General features: G+C 37.0%; 1 protein-coding gene across 1 annotated transcript; it reads left to right on the top strand.

Annotated features, from left to right (window-relative positions):
• The first annotated feature begins 11,518 nt into the window (after positions 1-11,518).
• Positions 11,519-12,160, top strand: LOC142165923 (secreted RxLR effector protein 161-like). Its single transcript, XM_075224313.1, has one exon. The coding sequence runs from the start codon at positions 11,519-11,521 to the stop codon at positions 12,158-12,160; it is 642 nt and encodes a 213-aa protein (XP_075080414.1).
• The last annotated feature ends 5,185 nt before the right edge of the window (positions 12,161-17,345 follow it).

Below are 17,345 nucleotides of genomic sequence, written 5' to 3'. Positions count from 1 at the left end.
AGAGTAATGACTATAAACTGAATCTGCTCCTGTTAATCATTACAACCAGCAGGCAGGCCTGATTCGGGCTTCTTATCTGAGTTATGTAATAAACTAAAACTGCTTCAACAATCCCCTTTTCCTCGTCTTTAATACCTTAAAATCAGACCTAAACAGTATGTGTAAGTCATGCTAATTATGTGCTTTCTTTGTTTAAGGAGGGATATATGAGCCTTGTTTGTGTATATGCTTTCCCCTTGATATGCAATATGTGTTTTGTATGTCGCCTTAGAATTTTTTACCTTTGAAACTCCAAATAAGCCCAACATCCCTCCCTTTTAGGATTAGTAGTCCTAGGTGCCTTCGGGGCTGATAGGAATGGGACGGGTAATAGCATGCAATAAGTAATCGAGACCAATCTGCGCTTTAATACCTTAACGGGATGGGAAGGGTAGATATGGATATGATGACCACGCGATAATGTCACGTGTTGCCCCTCATTGAGGAGTGATTACCGGATATTGTGTGGGGTTACCCATACTTTTTTTATAAACCTAAGACCCCCTTTTCTTTATTCTTTTAGCAATTTAACTCCTAATTCTAAAAAATCAGCTTTTCTAATTATTCTTTCAAACTTTATTTACTTTCAAACCATCATGTGTTGAAATCCCCTCTTATTTGAGCCTTAGTTGCTTATATGGTAATTGCACTCCAAATTCACAATAATTATCTGGCCGGGAACCGCACTAGTGGATTCTAAGAGGTGCCTAACACCTTCCTCTTAGAATAATTTCAAACCCTTACCCTATCTCTGGTTGTTCAAATCAAACCCTTTGGTGTCCTAATGCACCCTAATCATTAGGTGGTGACTCTTCAAATTCAAACCCAATTCCCAAAAGGAATGAGTTGTCCTTCCAAATGACATAAACCCGGACTCTACGAAGAAAAAGGGGGCACGACAACATCCTGACCCGGTGATTAGGTCAGATTTGCGGCATGCTTTGTCAAGCGCTAGATTGTGTTGGATAATTTGTTTTAGGGCAGAGCGCTTCGTAAAAATGTCATCTATGCGACGAAAATAGATTGTCTGATATAACTAATTTGAGGGATTGTTACAGACTAAAACTTTTCTTCAATGATGGTCATAGTTCGGCTTACCAACAACTTTGGAAGGGAAGAGATAATGGCTTGATTTAGATTGATGTCTCCACCGATCTCGAAGTATATCTTCACCATTTTTTGAAAATGTCTGTCAATGTCATATCTGTCGAATGATACACACTTCATCTCGAAGAGTTGTCTTCGCATTTTCTCCTGTCTTTGGCCAGTATCTCTACAGAAAACTTCATGTACGACTTTGATGTTGAACGCAAAATCTTGGGATGTAAGAAAAGTATTTTTGTTTTGAATTTCAAGTGAGTTCCACCAATCTTTGAGAATTCCTGAGAACCGTGAAGTGAGTTCTGACAAGATGATATACTTTTCTCGTTCCACTAAATTTTTGGTCACCATCCAAGTATAGAAGTCTTGGATCCTTTGAGTCCATCTTGAAACCTTGACATCATCTAAGGTGAAAGTGTGGAAGCTAGTTCCAACTGGTTTTGACGCCATGGGCTCATATCTTCTTTCTGGGATTGGTTTATCTGTCATGCCTTCTTGTTCCTCATCTACTTCAGATACTTCTGGGTCTCTTGGCTAATTTACAAATATTGGGGGATTGTCATCTTCGGAAGAGTTTGTTGTGGATTTATTGCTTGATTGAGAGATATCTTCCATTGTTTCATCGTCTGATGAATTCAGAATTCTGACCATGGAGTATCTTCTTCTGATATGTATCTTGGTTGGGAAACATAGAGGTCTAGAGCCTTCTGGTCAGAAATCATCAGATTTTCGGGGTTCGATCCTTTTGAACTTTCTCCTTGGTCTCGCCTTTTCTTTGTTTGTTTTTGCGCCGCAAGAGCGTCCTTCCTTTCCCAAACCATTTTTGTAATATCAAAATCATGTTCTTCTTTAAGGGTTGGGTGAAAGTGATTGGATTTTGTGAGGTAGATGGAAAAGTAGAAAAGGTGTAGTCTAATTTAGGTGGGCAATATGCTTGTGGAGACATGGGGAAGAAGGTAGGTTTTGAGTGGAAAACAGGGGTTTTTTGTGGCTCAAAGTGGTCATTTATCAAAAGTTGAATTTGTTCTCTAATGGAAATCGTCCCCTTTTGTTGTTGTTGGAAAAATTGGAAAAGTGAATCCTTTCGGAGGGAAGAGCAGTTTACTAAATATGTTTGAGTCATTTCCATCATCCTCTTCCCTAGAAAAAATGAATATGTCTCCTACTCTATATAAAGCCTTGTCCAAAAAAAATGATTACCTCTATGAAGTAAATATCCTGCCCGATGAACAAAAAGTATCCTCCACTGAAATACCCCTCATAAACCCCTACTCAGCTTTTGTCAAAAAATCATTTGCACCTTGGACCCAAATTCGTTTCTTAGTCCAACACAGATCAAAAGGAGTTAAAGAATATGTTGTTGCCTCAAAACTTGACCAGCATCCTATAATTGCCACTCGAGAGGACCAATTTATCACCCTTCAAATCCCAGATGATTTTCCCAGGCAATGGAGAGATCATGGTTTTACCCATATCCATTTTGGTGCTATCCGAATCGCTTTAACATATCACGGAAGAAAAAGGTCAACCTGTTGTAGCTCGACTTTCTCTTCTAGATACAAGATACTTGGAGTACCAACATGCAAATCTGGGCACTGCAGAAGTTACCCTGAATGCTGGGACTGTCTTCATAACTATCTTTCCAAATTTTAACATGTCCCTTTATGATCCATACTTAACCGAAGAACTAAAAATCCAAGTCCAAATCCAAGGAGCCCCTCAAGCCAAAGATTCCATCCAAGCCACTATTCATCACCAAATGGCGTGGTGAGTCCAAAATTATGCCATGGATCTTTGCCTTCCCGGAGGAGAAAATGCTTTACACTTAAATATTGATGCTACCAAAGGAAACACCATGTGCACCCAAATACCCAGACAAATTTCTAGAGATGAACTTGTCAAAATTCTTCCTGATTCCTGGATCACAAATTATGAAAAGTTAAGAGAACCAGAGGAATCTCTGCAATCAGGTGAACCAACTTTTACCAAAAGAAATGACAAAACCGTCTGCATAAGCTTTGACCATTCCCATCTCAAAAAACCCAATAAAACCATCTTTTCTTGCCAAATGATTCAACCCAAAGGTACAACAAATACATACCCTGGACCTGATGGAGAATTCTTTTGGAATATACAAAGCATCATGGAAGAACATGATTGGTGTCAAAATTTTAACAGAGAAGGAAAAAGAGCTTGGTGGTTCAAATGCCCCTTTACAGGACCCTGCCCTTGGGATTTTGATTGCGACTCCCAAGACTATTTGGAAGATCTAGTTGGAGAATATGATGAACACCACCAGCGTTATTGGGAAAGGTTCGGCCTCAACAAAACCAAACAAAAATCCAAGAAAAAGGGGAAGACCATTGAAAAACAATTTCGAGCCAAATATGAAAATAAAGATCCTTCAATTGGCTCATTAAGCCGTCCAGGTAAATATGAATTTCTTGTCAGTTACAAACCCCAGGAATGGCCAAAATTACCAGAAAAATTTACTCCAAGCTGGGAGGATAGTGAAACTACACCCAAACCCAAATCACCATCAGCTCATACCTCAGAATCCAAAAAGCCACCTGAACCTGAAACTTCACCAACTTAAAAAAACCACAAATCCCACACAACCACAAATATTCATGCTAAGTCCTTCAAGATCCAGTCATACCCTAGATTTTCCTTCACTCCAACCTTTTGAAAAGGAGGGTATAAGCCATGTTCCAAAAATTCCCAAGAAAAACATAGTGCTACCTACTGGAGAAAAACCCCCAACAAGTGACATCGAAGCAACAATGAACTGGCAATCAGAAAACTCCATCTGCCAAAACAAGGTATTGAACAACATTGGCAACACCATAAGGAACGTGGCCCATACACAAAATAAAATGATGAGCAAAGTGGAAACAATTGAGAAAAATATGGAGCAAACATCGTCTCACCATGCCGGACTAATCAAAGCCTTGGAACTGAGGTTGGCAAATTTACAATACGAGATTTGTCCTCCAGGAACTTCACTTTTCCAATTTTTCCAACAACAACAAAAGGAAATGATTTCCATCAGAGAACAAATTCAACTTTTGAGAAATGACCACTTTGAGCCACAAAAGACCCCAGTTTTCCCCTCAAACCCTACATTCTTCCCTATGTCTCCACAAGCATATTCCCCACCTAAATTAGACTACACCTTTTCTACTTTTCCATCTACCTCACGAAATCCAATCACTTTCACCCAACCCTTAAAAGAAGAACATGATTTTGATATTGCAAAAATGGTTTGGGAAAAGAAGGACGCTCTTGCGGCGCAAAAACAAACAAAGAAAAGGCGAGACCAAGGAGAAAGTTCAAAAGGATCGAACCCTGAAAATCTGATGATTTCTGACCGGAAGGCTCCAGAACTCTATGTCTCCCAACCAAGATACATATCAGAAAAAGATACTCCATGGTCGGAATCTCTGAATTCATCAGACGATGAAACAATGAAAGATGGCTCTCAATCAAGCAATGAATACACAACAAAATCTTCCGAAGATGACAATCCCCCAATATTTGTAAATCAGCCGAGAGACCCAGAAGTATCTGAAGTAGATGAGGAACAAGAAGGCATGACAAATGAACTAATCCCAGAAAGAAGATATGAGCCCATGGCATCAAAACCAGTTGGAACTGGCTTCCACACTTTCACCTTAGATGATGTCAAGGTTTCAAGATGGCCTCAAAGGATCCAAGACTTCTAAACTTGGATGGTGACCAAAAATTTGGTGGAACGAGAAAAATATATCAATCTGTCAGAACTCACTTCACGGTTCTCAGGAATTATCAGAGATTGGTGGAACTCACTTGGAATTCAAGACACAAATACTTTTCTTACATCCCAAGATTTTTCCTTCAACGTCGGAATCCTACATGAAGTTTTCTGCGGAGATACTGGCCAAAGACAGGAGAAAATACGAAAACAACTCTTCGAGATGAAGTGTTTATCATTCGACAGAAATGACATTGACAGACATTTTCAAAAAATGGCGAAGATATATTTCGAGATCGGTGGAGACATCAACCTAAAGCAAGCCTTTGTCTCTTCCCTTCCAAAGTTGTTGGCAAGTCGAACCACGACCATCATTGAAGAAAAGTTTCAGTCTATAACAATCCCTCAAATTGGTTATATTAGGCAAGCTATTTTCGTCGCATTAGATGACATTTGTACGAAGCGCTCTGCCCTAAAACAAATTATCTAACACAATCCAGCGCTTGATAAAGCATGCCGCAAATCTGACCTAATCACCAGGTCAGGATGTTCCTGCCACATATCTAGGCGACAGAGAGAATTTACGAGGTTCAAATGGCCAAGAATTCTAGACAGGAAATCAAGGTCCAAGAGACGCACAAAATATTTCAGACGTAGAAGTCCAGGAAATTTTCACAAGAAAAATAGATGTTTTATTTGCCACAAGATTGGACATTTCGCTAAAAACTATCCCTAATCGAGAAGATCTGTCAAACTCCTTGAAGAGATCGAAGATTACATTGGCATACATCTCGAAAAAGATGAGGACCTTGAATCCATATTCTCTGTGGATGATGAACCTAATAAAGAAACTTTATTCTCTCTTGATGTCTATGAAGATCAAGGCAATGATCACTACCAAATTTCAGAACCAGTGATTGAAGCCCGAGAGGAGATCAACACTCTCGTAGTTGTTCCTCAAGTATAACTCAAGGTCTATTCATCCAAATGGGATAAACCAACTCGAGTTATTGCTTTCATCGACACTGGATCTGCTTCCTCACTCTTAAATCATGCTGTTCTCCCTGAAGATCAATGAGTGCCGCACTTTAAGGATTTTAACACTGCATCAAATGGAATCCTGACTACCACCGTCATCACAAAGCATCCAGTCACAATTGAGTTTTTTCCGCGATTGAAGTACAGAACCAAGCTGCTAGGATCTGATGTACCAGGAAAGGATCTTATTATTGGATTTGACATTTACAAACAACTTAGAGATCAACTCCCGATCAAGGCTAACGAGATAACTTTTAAAAAGTAGTTCAGACCTTATTCTGAGATTCCAAGGCTATTCCAAATCACCGACGATAAACAAATCAAAGAGATTGAGCAAAATCTCATTGAACATTCAAGTGTTGAATCCCATAAGGATTTCATGAAGAAAGGGAAACACCGGTCATGGAAAAACGAAGAGTTTTTTATCAAGCTCCCTTTCAAGAAGAATGAAAATATCAACCCAACAAATGCCAGCCATTCAAGGATGAATCCAGACCATCTTCAACTTGCAAAGAAAGAATGTGAAGAACTTTTGGAATTTGATCTGATAGAGCCATCAGATTCACAATGGGCATGCGAAGCATTTTATGTCAACAAAAAAGCTGAACAAACAAGAGGAAAACTCAGGTTAGTCATCAACTACCAGCCACTTAACTATTTCCTCCAAGATGATAAGTTTTCTATCCCAAATAAACTCGCCCTTTTCTCCCACTTAGCCAAGGCCAAATATTTTTCCAAGTTTGATTTAAAATCCGAATTTTGGCAATTGAGAATCCACCCTGAAGAAAGACCCAAAACGGAATTTTGCATCCCCGATTATCACTTCCAATGGAAAGTCATGCCCTTCGGGTTGAAAACTGCACCCTCCTTGTTCCAAAAAGCCATGATAAAAATATTCCAACCATCCTCCATACCTCTTTAGTTTATATAGATGACATCCTGTTATTTAGTGATACATTTGAGGAACATATCAACTTGCTTCGTCAATTTGAGGCATTGGTAACACAGTACGGAATCATGCTTTCAGCAAAAAAGATGGTTCTTGCTCAAAACAAGATTAATTTTCTTGGAGTGCATTTTATCCAAGGTGAATACAGTCCAGGACCACATATATGTCAATAATTACTCAAATTTTCGGATATCAACCTCACAACAAAGTAGATCCAACAATTCTTGGGCATAGTAAATTATGTGAGAGATTTCATCCCAAATATCTCTATATACATTTCTCCACTCACAAAGATGCTCAAGAAAAATGCTCCACCATGGGGAAAGAAACAAGATGAAGCAGTCAAGGAAATAAAGGAGATTTCTAAAAATGTCAAGTCTCTCTATATCCCTTCAGACGGTAAGAAGATATTGCAAACTGATGCCAACAATGAATATTGGAGTGCTGTTCTATTTGAAGAATAAGATGGCTAGAGGAAAATATGTGGATACGCTAGTGGAAAGTTCAAAGATAACCAAGGATTTTCCACAAGAACTATTATGGTTTTTCTGGTACTTATGCCATCAGTATTATATTTTCATGGAATTCAAATGCAACGTCTTCAAGGATTTTGATAACATTGCACCAGCTCTTAAAGTATTATGGTTCAAGCCTAGAAGATATTGGATGAAATGTTTCAGCGATTCCTACGCAACAAAGATATTTATGTTCCATAGGCCAGTGAAGATCATTAATGGAAAAGTCCAGGCACAAGCAGAGGCATCATTCTGGTGGAAATTTCTCGTGTCCATTTTATCAATGGAGGAAGAATATAGCGAGGCACAAAGAATCTTTTTCCAACAAAATAGGTGTATCCCGAGAGAGATATGGACAAAAGATTGGGCAAGCTGGAATTATACCAATACTCATCCTCACTGGGAAAGAGTCAGGGAAGCAGCAAAAGAATATCAAACCCCATACGAAGTCATCCGAGAAAAGATCACTCACGATATTTCCAAATTAAAGTTGTGGATTACATCTCTCAATCCAAAGGAGAAAGAACACAACGGAGAAAGACCGTCAAGTTCCAGGCATTACTACACAAAAAGATGCCTAGAAGACAACCCAAGAATCAATGAAGGATAATTATTTAAATCCCTACTAATCGCACCATAATCCTACATTACCCACCAAAAAACCCTTCAAAATCATCTACCCATGGCAAGGCAAATTTTCACATCTTTCCATACTATCCGGGCCCCACTTCCACTTGTTTTCACATGCTTCCACATGCTTCGTCACATGCAACACCCTATTTTCATATGTAGTCACATGCTCCCTCATACTTTCACATGTTATACCATGTATATTTCGCCCCTTTCACATGTTTTTAGGAGCTTTTTAGTTGTTTTGCCTAAAGTCCTTCACATGCCAAAAAGGACCCACATGTAGATAGGTTTGCCATGTAAGATAGGTTTATTTTATTATGTAAGTTTGTCTTGTAATAGCCTGCTAGTCCTATATACAGGAGGCCTTGTAGTAGTTGGAAGATCATCTTGTAACCTTTGTAAATCTTTTGTGATATATTATATATGAGTGCTTTCTAAATTTCCCTCTTGTTCTTTCTTTCGAATGGATAGAAAGGTCGGTCCATGTATGAAAATAGAGTAAGAAAACTCTTTGAAAATTAGCTTATTGTAGTACGAAAGTTTTCTGAGTTATAAACAGCTAACGTTGGTTATAGTACAAAAGTTTTATGAGTTGTATAGCTTGGCAAACCGTCCGTTATGGGTTGTTGAAGCCAGCCCCTTTGTAGGAAAACTTTTGCGAGTATAAACAAATTAACTGTTTGTGTAGCTTGGCAAGCCGTCCTTTATGGGTTGTTGAAGCCAACCCCTTTGTAGGGAAACTTTCGTATCTATAATTTAGTTTGCTTTCTTGGAGTCTCTTACTTTGTTCTTTATATTGTGGAGTGTTGGCCATGTTCTCTCTGATGAGCAGCAGGTTCATGCAGTGATCTGGTCTCTACCCAATAGTTGGGAACATTTGAAGGTTAACTTAACCCACAATGATAGCATCAAAACTTTTGTTGATGTTGCCGTCATGTGGAGCTTGAAGACGAGCGACTTGGTGCTGCTAAAGCTGTACCTAATGCCTTTGTGTCAGAATCAAGTGGTACAAAGAGATCAAGCTTCAAGCGCAAGAGAAACTGGAAAAATGACGGAAAGGGTAAGGAGACCGGAGAAGGACCCTCCAAAAAAAGAAACAAGCCAAATTCCAAGAAAGGAAAACGGTTCTACAAGAAGAAAGACAAGAGCAAGATGAAGTATTACAATTGCCAAGTCCCAGGGCATTTTGCTCGTGAGTGCACTGAGCCGAAAAGCTAGCATTTCAAAGCGCATCTCTTAGTGCTATATATATTTCTAGCACTGTTTTACTAACTGAATCTTATCCTGTGTGGATTGTAGACTTAGGGGCCACTAACCATGTGAGTCGCAATAGAGAAGCATTTATAGAGTTTCGTCGAGTTCCACCTAGATCAAAGCATGTATATATGGGAAACAATGCAAAGCTTGAAGTCAAAAGGATAGGCACTTGCAGAATGGACATGCGTGGTGGTTAATCTTTGATGTTGCATGACGTCCTATATGTTCCAGAGATTCGACAAAACTTAGTATCTGTGTCTATTCTTCAAGATTTAGATTTCAATTTGATATTTAGTCGTAGTGGTCTTAGAATTACTCAAGACAATGTTTTTTATGGGTTTAGACATCGTTATGATGGTTTTATTGTGTTAGATTGTAATCCTTCTACGTATAACTATTATGTTGACCGTTGTGTTATGACATGTTATTCTATTAACAATGATGTTGATGTTATTACATGGCATGCAAAATTAGGTCACATAGGGCAGGATCGAATGAATAGATTGGCTAAGGAAGGACATCTAGGTCCTTTCTCTAAAATTGAAATGCCAAATTGTGAAAATTGTCTTGCTGGAAAGATTATACGTAAACCATTTGGAAAGGCTAAGAGAGCTCATTTTCCATTGCAATTAATCCATTCTGATATCTGTGGTCCAATGAATGTGAGGGCTAGGTCTAGTGCTTTATATTTCATTACGTTCATTGATGATTTCACACGCTTTGGTTATGTCTATCTGATCTCTCATAAATCTGAAGCACTTGAATGCTTTAAGAAATATGTGAATGAAGTTGAGAATAAATTAGACAAAAGGATTAAGACCATAAAACCGATAGAGGGCGTGAATATCTTTCAAAAGAATTTGAAGGATTGTGCAATTAAAAGGGAATCACCAGAGAGTTAACTATTCCATACACACCTCAACAAAATGGTGTACCAGAAAGGAGGAATAGAACACTACTGGACATGATAAGGTCCATGATGGCGCAAACAAATTTACCTATCTCCTTTTGGGGAGATGCGTTATTGACTGCAACTTATATATTAAAAAAGTGCCTTCTAAATCAGTTTCTTCCACTCTTTATGAGCTATGGACTGGTCATAAACCAAACTTAAAGGATTTACAACCTTGGGGTTGTGCTGTATATGTAAAAGATTCTTTTAGCAAGTTTGATAAATTAAGTCCAAACATCAAGAAATGTATCTTTATAAGATATTCAGAACACTCCAAAGGGTATATGTTCATTAGTGGATTAGAGGATGAAAGTGTTACTGAGATTGAATCGCGAGATGTCACTTTTATGGAAAATGATTTTCCAAAGAAGGGCGAGGTAAAGAATGGAGAGGCTCTTTATGAAATGTTGAACCCAGATAGTCAGCAAGTGTCTTTTGACACAATTGATAATCAAATTGATCAAGATCTTATTCTTGATCCGAGTGGGAGTGGGAGTGGGAACTCTCAATCCCGAAATCCTTCTAACGAACCTGAATTTCAACTACGAAAGAGTTCCATGAAAAATATACCCAAACGTACTTATGAAATGGAAGATTATATTTTCTTGGTATCTCCCACAGAAATGGATGAGCCAAAGTCTGTGACTGAGGCTTTATCGAGCCCTGGAAAAGATGAGTGGATGAAAGCAATGAAAGAAGGACTAGAGTCCATGAAAACCAACAAAGTCTGGGATCTAGTTGATTTTATGCCTGGGCATAGAGCCATTGGGAACAAATGGGTCCTCAAAGTTAAACGCAAAATGGATGGGTCAATAGAAAAATACAAGGCACGATTGGTGGCAAAAGGCTTTACTCAAGAAGCTGGAATAGATTATGAGGAAACATTTTCACCAGTTGTGAAGTTTACCTCAATTCGCTTACTTTTGGCTATTGTTGCACATTTGGATTTGGAATTACATCAAATGGACGTGAAGACAGCTTTTCTCAATGGAGAACTAAATGAAGAAATCTACATGGAACAACCTGTAGGCTTCATCGTTAAAGGCCAAGAAAAGAAGGTATGTAAATTGAAAAGATCTGTTTATGGCCTGGAGCAATCTTCAAGGCAATGGTATTTGAGATTTCACAAGGAGGTGATATCATATGATTTCACCATGATCGATGAAGACCATTGCATTTATGTGAAAAAGTCCAATGGGATGTTTGTAATTCTTTCTCTTTATGTGGACGATATTTTATTAGCTAGAAAAAATTTGGAGTAAGTGAAAACTATCAAGTCATGGCTTTCAAAGTCATTTGACATGAAAGATATGAGCGAGGCAGACTATATCCTTGGAGTTAAGATCGAAAGAGATCGTTCCAATAAGTTATTGAGTTTATCTCAAGAAACTTATATAAAGAAAATTTTGGAGCGTTTTCGTATGAATAGTTGCAAATCCATGGATACTCCTATAGAGAGAGGTGAAATTTTAAGCCTTGAAATGTGTCCCAAGACTGAAAATGAAAAGGAAGACATGTCTCGAGTTCCATATTCAAGTGTTGTCGGGAGCTTGATGTACGCTATGTTGTGTACTCGCCCAGATATTTGTTATGTCGTAGGTCTGGTTAGCAGGTATCAATCCAATCCTGGAAGAGATCATTGGAAAGCTGTGAAGAGAATTTTCAGATACCTGAAGGGAACTGCAGATTATTCACTATGTTATAGTGGAAATGATTTATACTTGAGAGGATATACAGATGCTGATTGGGCTGGTGATCGGAATGATAGAAAATCAACATCCAGTTATGCCTTCTTACTTAATGGTGGTGCTATGTCATGGAAAAGTAAGAAACAAACCTGCATAGCCCTTTCAACAATGGAAGCTGAGTTCGTGGATTGTGCGTCTACAGTACAAGAAGCTGTTTGGTTGAAGAGATTCTTTGAGCATTTGAATATTACATAGAACTCTCAGGGTCCCATGAAATTTATTGTGATAGTCAAGCGGCTATTGCATATACAAAAGATCCTAAGTATCATAGCGAGACCAAACACATTGACATCAAGTATAACTTTGTAAGAGACATGGTAGCAAGTGGAGAGATAAATTTACAATACATTCCTACGCGAAGCATGATAGTTGATCCTTTTACAAAGGCGATATCTAGAGAACTGTTTGAGAAACATGTTATGGCTTTAGGTTTGCAAAGGATATGAAAATATTTATGTATTGTAAAATGACTAAAGTATTAAAATATGCTCATCAATATTTGACTCTTGAATTATGCTTATATCTCGTATGTGTGTGATGATGTTTTGTTGATAAAGTGTGTCGAACAAGTCGCGAGATTGGCTCTCTCACACGAGAAATCGCCTCTTACGTTAAGAATCGTGAAGAGATGAGACATTATGGAACCTTGGATAATGTGAGGTTATATTTACTTGTAGAGGTCGGTCTTGACAATTAATCAGACTTACAAATATCACTATTCGATTATGACTTGTTTTGTAAGCCAGATGGATGTTTCTCTAAGAAGATGGTTTGAGGATTATTGAAGTGAGAAACTCGGGTTAGACATTTAGAGGTGTCTAGACCAAGATCTGTACGGTGTTGAACGATTAAAAGAATTAGGCACGCGCACCAATATAATGAGAACACCGTAACATGTGTTTCATACCACATGTGCTATCGACCATGGGATAATGGAAGAATGAATACCTGTTTCTTCATTGTGTGAAATCCCAAAGAAGTTATATCAACTTTTATTAGAATACCCTTTGACCTTTTAATCTTGAAGTGCCAATCAGTGTTGCTACTTTAGCATGTCACTAATAGCCATGAGTGATTCGGTAATGCAGTGCATGTCTAGGAAAGCAGTTGATTTGGAATGGAAAGATTCAAGTAGAAAGGGAAGACGACTAAAATTTAGTAATTTAACCTGTATTCATAGGTCGACCATTACACTTACCATGAGGGTATTGGGTGTAATTGTGGATAGAAAGTTAAACATGAACTCGAGTTCGCCTCTTTTCTGAGGATGAGGGATCGGATAAATAGCTACTAGAATAGCCAACAATGTCTGGGGTATTGCGAGTAATAATAAGATCCTCATGGTAGTAGTAAATCCCTTCCGCATGTGATCGGATTTCTACATAGAGCTGTTAAACAATCTTAAAGGGATTAAGAATATTATGGCTCTTAATGCTCGCAGGTCGCACGAACTATTTCCCAGTATGAATCATGTGTGTTGCTTTCACGGTAGTTACTAGTTTGGATCTAGTCCACCTGTGCGAAGTGGGAGATGTTGGATATACGGTTTGGGTCGTGGGTCGCCCATGTGGACTGACCCGACCCGTTTTAAAAAGAGATAAAAAAAGAGATAAAACCTAAGGAGGTTACACGTAGGTTTTTACTCTCAAAAACTACCGCACGTTTCTTTTAAGAGACGTGAGAACGTGGAGTAGGAGTTATCATCGGTAGTTCTCCCCATCTCCTCTTCTCTATATACTTCTCTTCAGTACAGAGATTCTAGTGTGCAAAAATTCAAGAAAGGAAGAACACAGTGAACTTTAGGCATTTAGTTTATGAACAAAACCTCTGTTTCCTGAAGATTCAGAATACGATTTGGGGCAATTCTTTTGGTGGTAAGTTCAACGGTTTTCGCTGCATCAATAAGGTACACAATTCGTTGTTCTCGCCCCGCGATTATTAAGTAACATGCCCCTTGTTACTTCCTTTCTTATTTGCGTTGTTCTTAGGGAGATGTCCTCCGGCCTCCTATTCCAACTGCGCATATCATGTAATGTAGGTCGATAAGAAGTTGCAGTATCATGAAATCAATAAACAAACATGTGTTTTATTTCTCTCATATCAGATGGCCGTGCCCGCGTATGCCCCATATTGTTAGAAAATCTCAAAAGTTCAATTCAGTAGAGCAGAACACTTTTAAAGCTAAACAAATTGAAAAACATAGCACTCATCCAAAAGCTAGTCAAATACAAATAACCAACCTGTTATAATATGATTTTATTATTAAAATGGAGATTCATATAAATGAAAATTTTACCTACTGAGTAGCTACTTTCATATAATTAAACATATATAAGTCACGTCAACTATTTACAATATTTTTCTTGAATTTATTGAGTGACCAATGAGAACAGGGAGTTTTATGCTTCAAGAATTCTCTTAGCATCAGCAACTAATGTGCACGAATACTTCTTTTTCATCTGGATATAACTCCAGCGATGGGCTTATCAAAACCTGCATAATAACATGTGAAATATCAAAAGTTTCATTCATTGAACAAACATATTCAAAGTGCTGAGAATCCAAAGTCTAGGTACTAAAGTTTGTTCTATCCAAGAAATATTCCAAGATAATATATGTAGTCTGTTGATATGATTCTTTATCCCAGCCATTCAAGGACATCATAGAGGAAATGAGAATACAAAAAGTAATAATTGTTATGCAAATTTCTAGGAGTTCTATTTATTGCTACAATGAGGCTGGAACCTTTGGGTTAATGAGCGTTCCAATAATGCAAGTTACACCAGAATCTCCACCTTGCCTATATTGTCCAGGTTTCGTAGGCGGCAGGATATCTAGATAAAACTCTCAAAACTATAAGTTAATACAAAGAATTGTGTAATACTTCTACCATTAGTAGTCGGAAAAGAACCTCAGCAAAAAATTTTTGGGATCCTAATAATCAAACTTAGTATTTTCTTTTTGCTCTTCTTCAGGTAAAACATCACATGCCAATGTTTCTTCAATAAAAGGACTACCAAAAATAGTCAAAATCCATGTTACCAACAGGAAGATATGTCTTATGATAAACAATTCATAAGCATTGTTTAAAATGAAATAAAAACTGATTTTTCAGGTGACGATCCTGTAAAACATTTGGAAATGAAACAACATTAACTCCGAGGATATATATACTAATTCATCTACATGTGCCAGTAACCTTTACAAAGGTTCTGCTTCAGGATCTATCCCTTTTAACAACATCAGAGAAAGCTATAGAGAAATGGTGCTGAAATTTCTAAAAAGATTGTATCATTTTATATGACAGGAGCCTGGAAATGATAGGTTAGTTAAGAACCTCTACAGTTTGACATGGATAAATAGACACCTCAAGCTAGAGTTTTGAATTTTATAGAATTAGACAATATAGCTAGATGTTGGAGCAAAACCACTACTATATACTCTATTGGGAAAAATTGTATCTATATATATATATATATAATTGAGGGGCATTAGCCCGGTGACGTGGCACTCTTCTAAGCCTGGATTTCAAATTATCTTTTTTCTCCATTTTTTCTTATTTCTCCCACCCATTCTTTTTTTTAAAAAAAAAAAATTTAATAATGTAGGATTCCAAAAGTCATGTCTCTTGAAAATGAATTCCAGAAGCCATTACAACTGATAACCAACCGTTCCTCCAGAACCCAACGGCCACATTTTAAAAGACCCGTAGCAATTATATAGCAAATGGTATGTAACAGAAAAGGTTTTTCATATTTGGCTTTAAAATTCATTGGTCATCTTTCAAACATTTTGTCCATCTCTATTGAGTGGATGCATCCTCTCCCCTTTTTAAAAAGTTTGTTATCCTACCTTCGTTCAAACATGCATTTTTTTACTCCTTTACTTACTTATCCCATTTGAATGGATGTCAGTGTTTGAATTTCAACCTTATGTAGATTATTGTTTTGCATATTTCCCGTCCACATCTTGATTTCTACATATTTTGTTTCTCTCTATCTGATATCTAGAAAATATAAGTATTTTTGGGATTTTTTGTTAATATAGCAATTGTAGTTGTACCGATTTCACAAATATCCTGCATAAACTTGGTTGTTTTCAGGTTCAGAAGGCAAGATTTGAAGCCTGAAAATTTGGGCGCAAGGATAGAGAGATCCTTGATGTTGTAGCTTTGATCTAGAAAGGCTTTCTCTTATGCGCGGACGTTAGTCAAGTGTAAATTTTACATTTCCCAATTGGCCAGGTTTATATTGGCATCTTCACTTTTCTTAAAAATGATGATATTTTTATTTGTTAAGATTTTTTTTCTATGTTCAGTTTCAAATAATCATTTGAATCATGCAACATATGTTATTATGAGGAAGGTAACATCATCTTGGAAAGAGGTAAGTTTTCGTTAAGATCTTTAGTGATGGAGATGCACTGGATGTATACAAAAGAATGTGCATATTTATTTGGAATAGTGTAGTGTTCAGAACTTGAGATTTAAATAGAGAGATATTCATAAATGGTGTTTGAGTAGGCTCATGATAGTGGTAATTTGAACTATTCATGAGCGGTAATATTGATTTCCTCGGTTGAGATTATTTCATAATTGAAATTAGTCATTCGTTAATTGAAATTAGTGGCTGAAATTGGCGTCATGAGGCTCTCTCCTTTCTATATGTTAGCTTCCATTTGAAATTTATCTATTGAAGCTAATATTGTATTTAAATATAAAACAAGTTCAAGTAACTCACCTATTTTTAAAATAAGAAAATGAACTTTTTTAATAGTATTTTCTCCTCTTTTCATTTTCAGAAATTATTTTATTTATTTAGAAGTTATTTAATTTATAATTTCTAATTGAGCAAAAATTAAATATATCTAAACTAGAATAATAAAAGTCTTTGAGTATAACACTTTAAAAAAACTATAAATAATTATTAAAAAGCGAGATGGTAGAAAATATACGTGTCTAAAAAAGTTGTTTGGGTGAAATCAGAAAAAATAGATAACAAAGATAATTTTATACCCAATCACTACTTGGAATGTAGACATATTAAGTGAAGTGTGATGAACATTGTGATTGTCTTTGTATGATTTATTTAATTTCTCAGTTTTGAGTTTTCTCCTCTCATTTTAATAGGATACTCAATTATACTAAATTCTGACAGTTAAGCTATGAAGGACTAAAAGAACCGTTTTACGTTTCTCGAAAACAATAACGTTTCAAACCAAATTTTAAAGTTTCAGTTCATCAACACTATTAGAGTTTAATTTAGTTGCAGCTCTACGAAAAATACCATTTCACTTTTAGCAGATGAGGTCACGCCTTCAACAACAATATCTATAAATGTTGTTTACATATAGTTTAGTGTTATGGAGTTTAGAACATATT

This window comes from Nicotiana tabacum, chromosome 11 (assembly GCF_000715075.1).
Source record: "Nicotiana tabacum cultivar K326 chromosome 11, ASM71507v2, whole genome shotgun sequence".
In the NCBI taxonomy this organism is placed as follows: domain Eukaryota; kingdom Viridiplantae; phylum Streptophyta; class Magnoliopsida; order Solanales; family Solanaceae; genus Nicotiana; species Nicotiana tabacum.
Note: the sequence above shows the minus strand (reverse complement) of the source record. Positions and strands in the feature narration are given on the sequence as shown.

Coding starts and splice junctions, on each gene's coding strand:
- LOC142165923 (XM_075224313.1), top strand. CDS start 11,519: ATGAAAGATATGAGCGAGGCAGACTATATCCTTGGAGTTAAGATCGAA.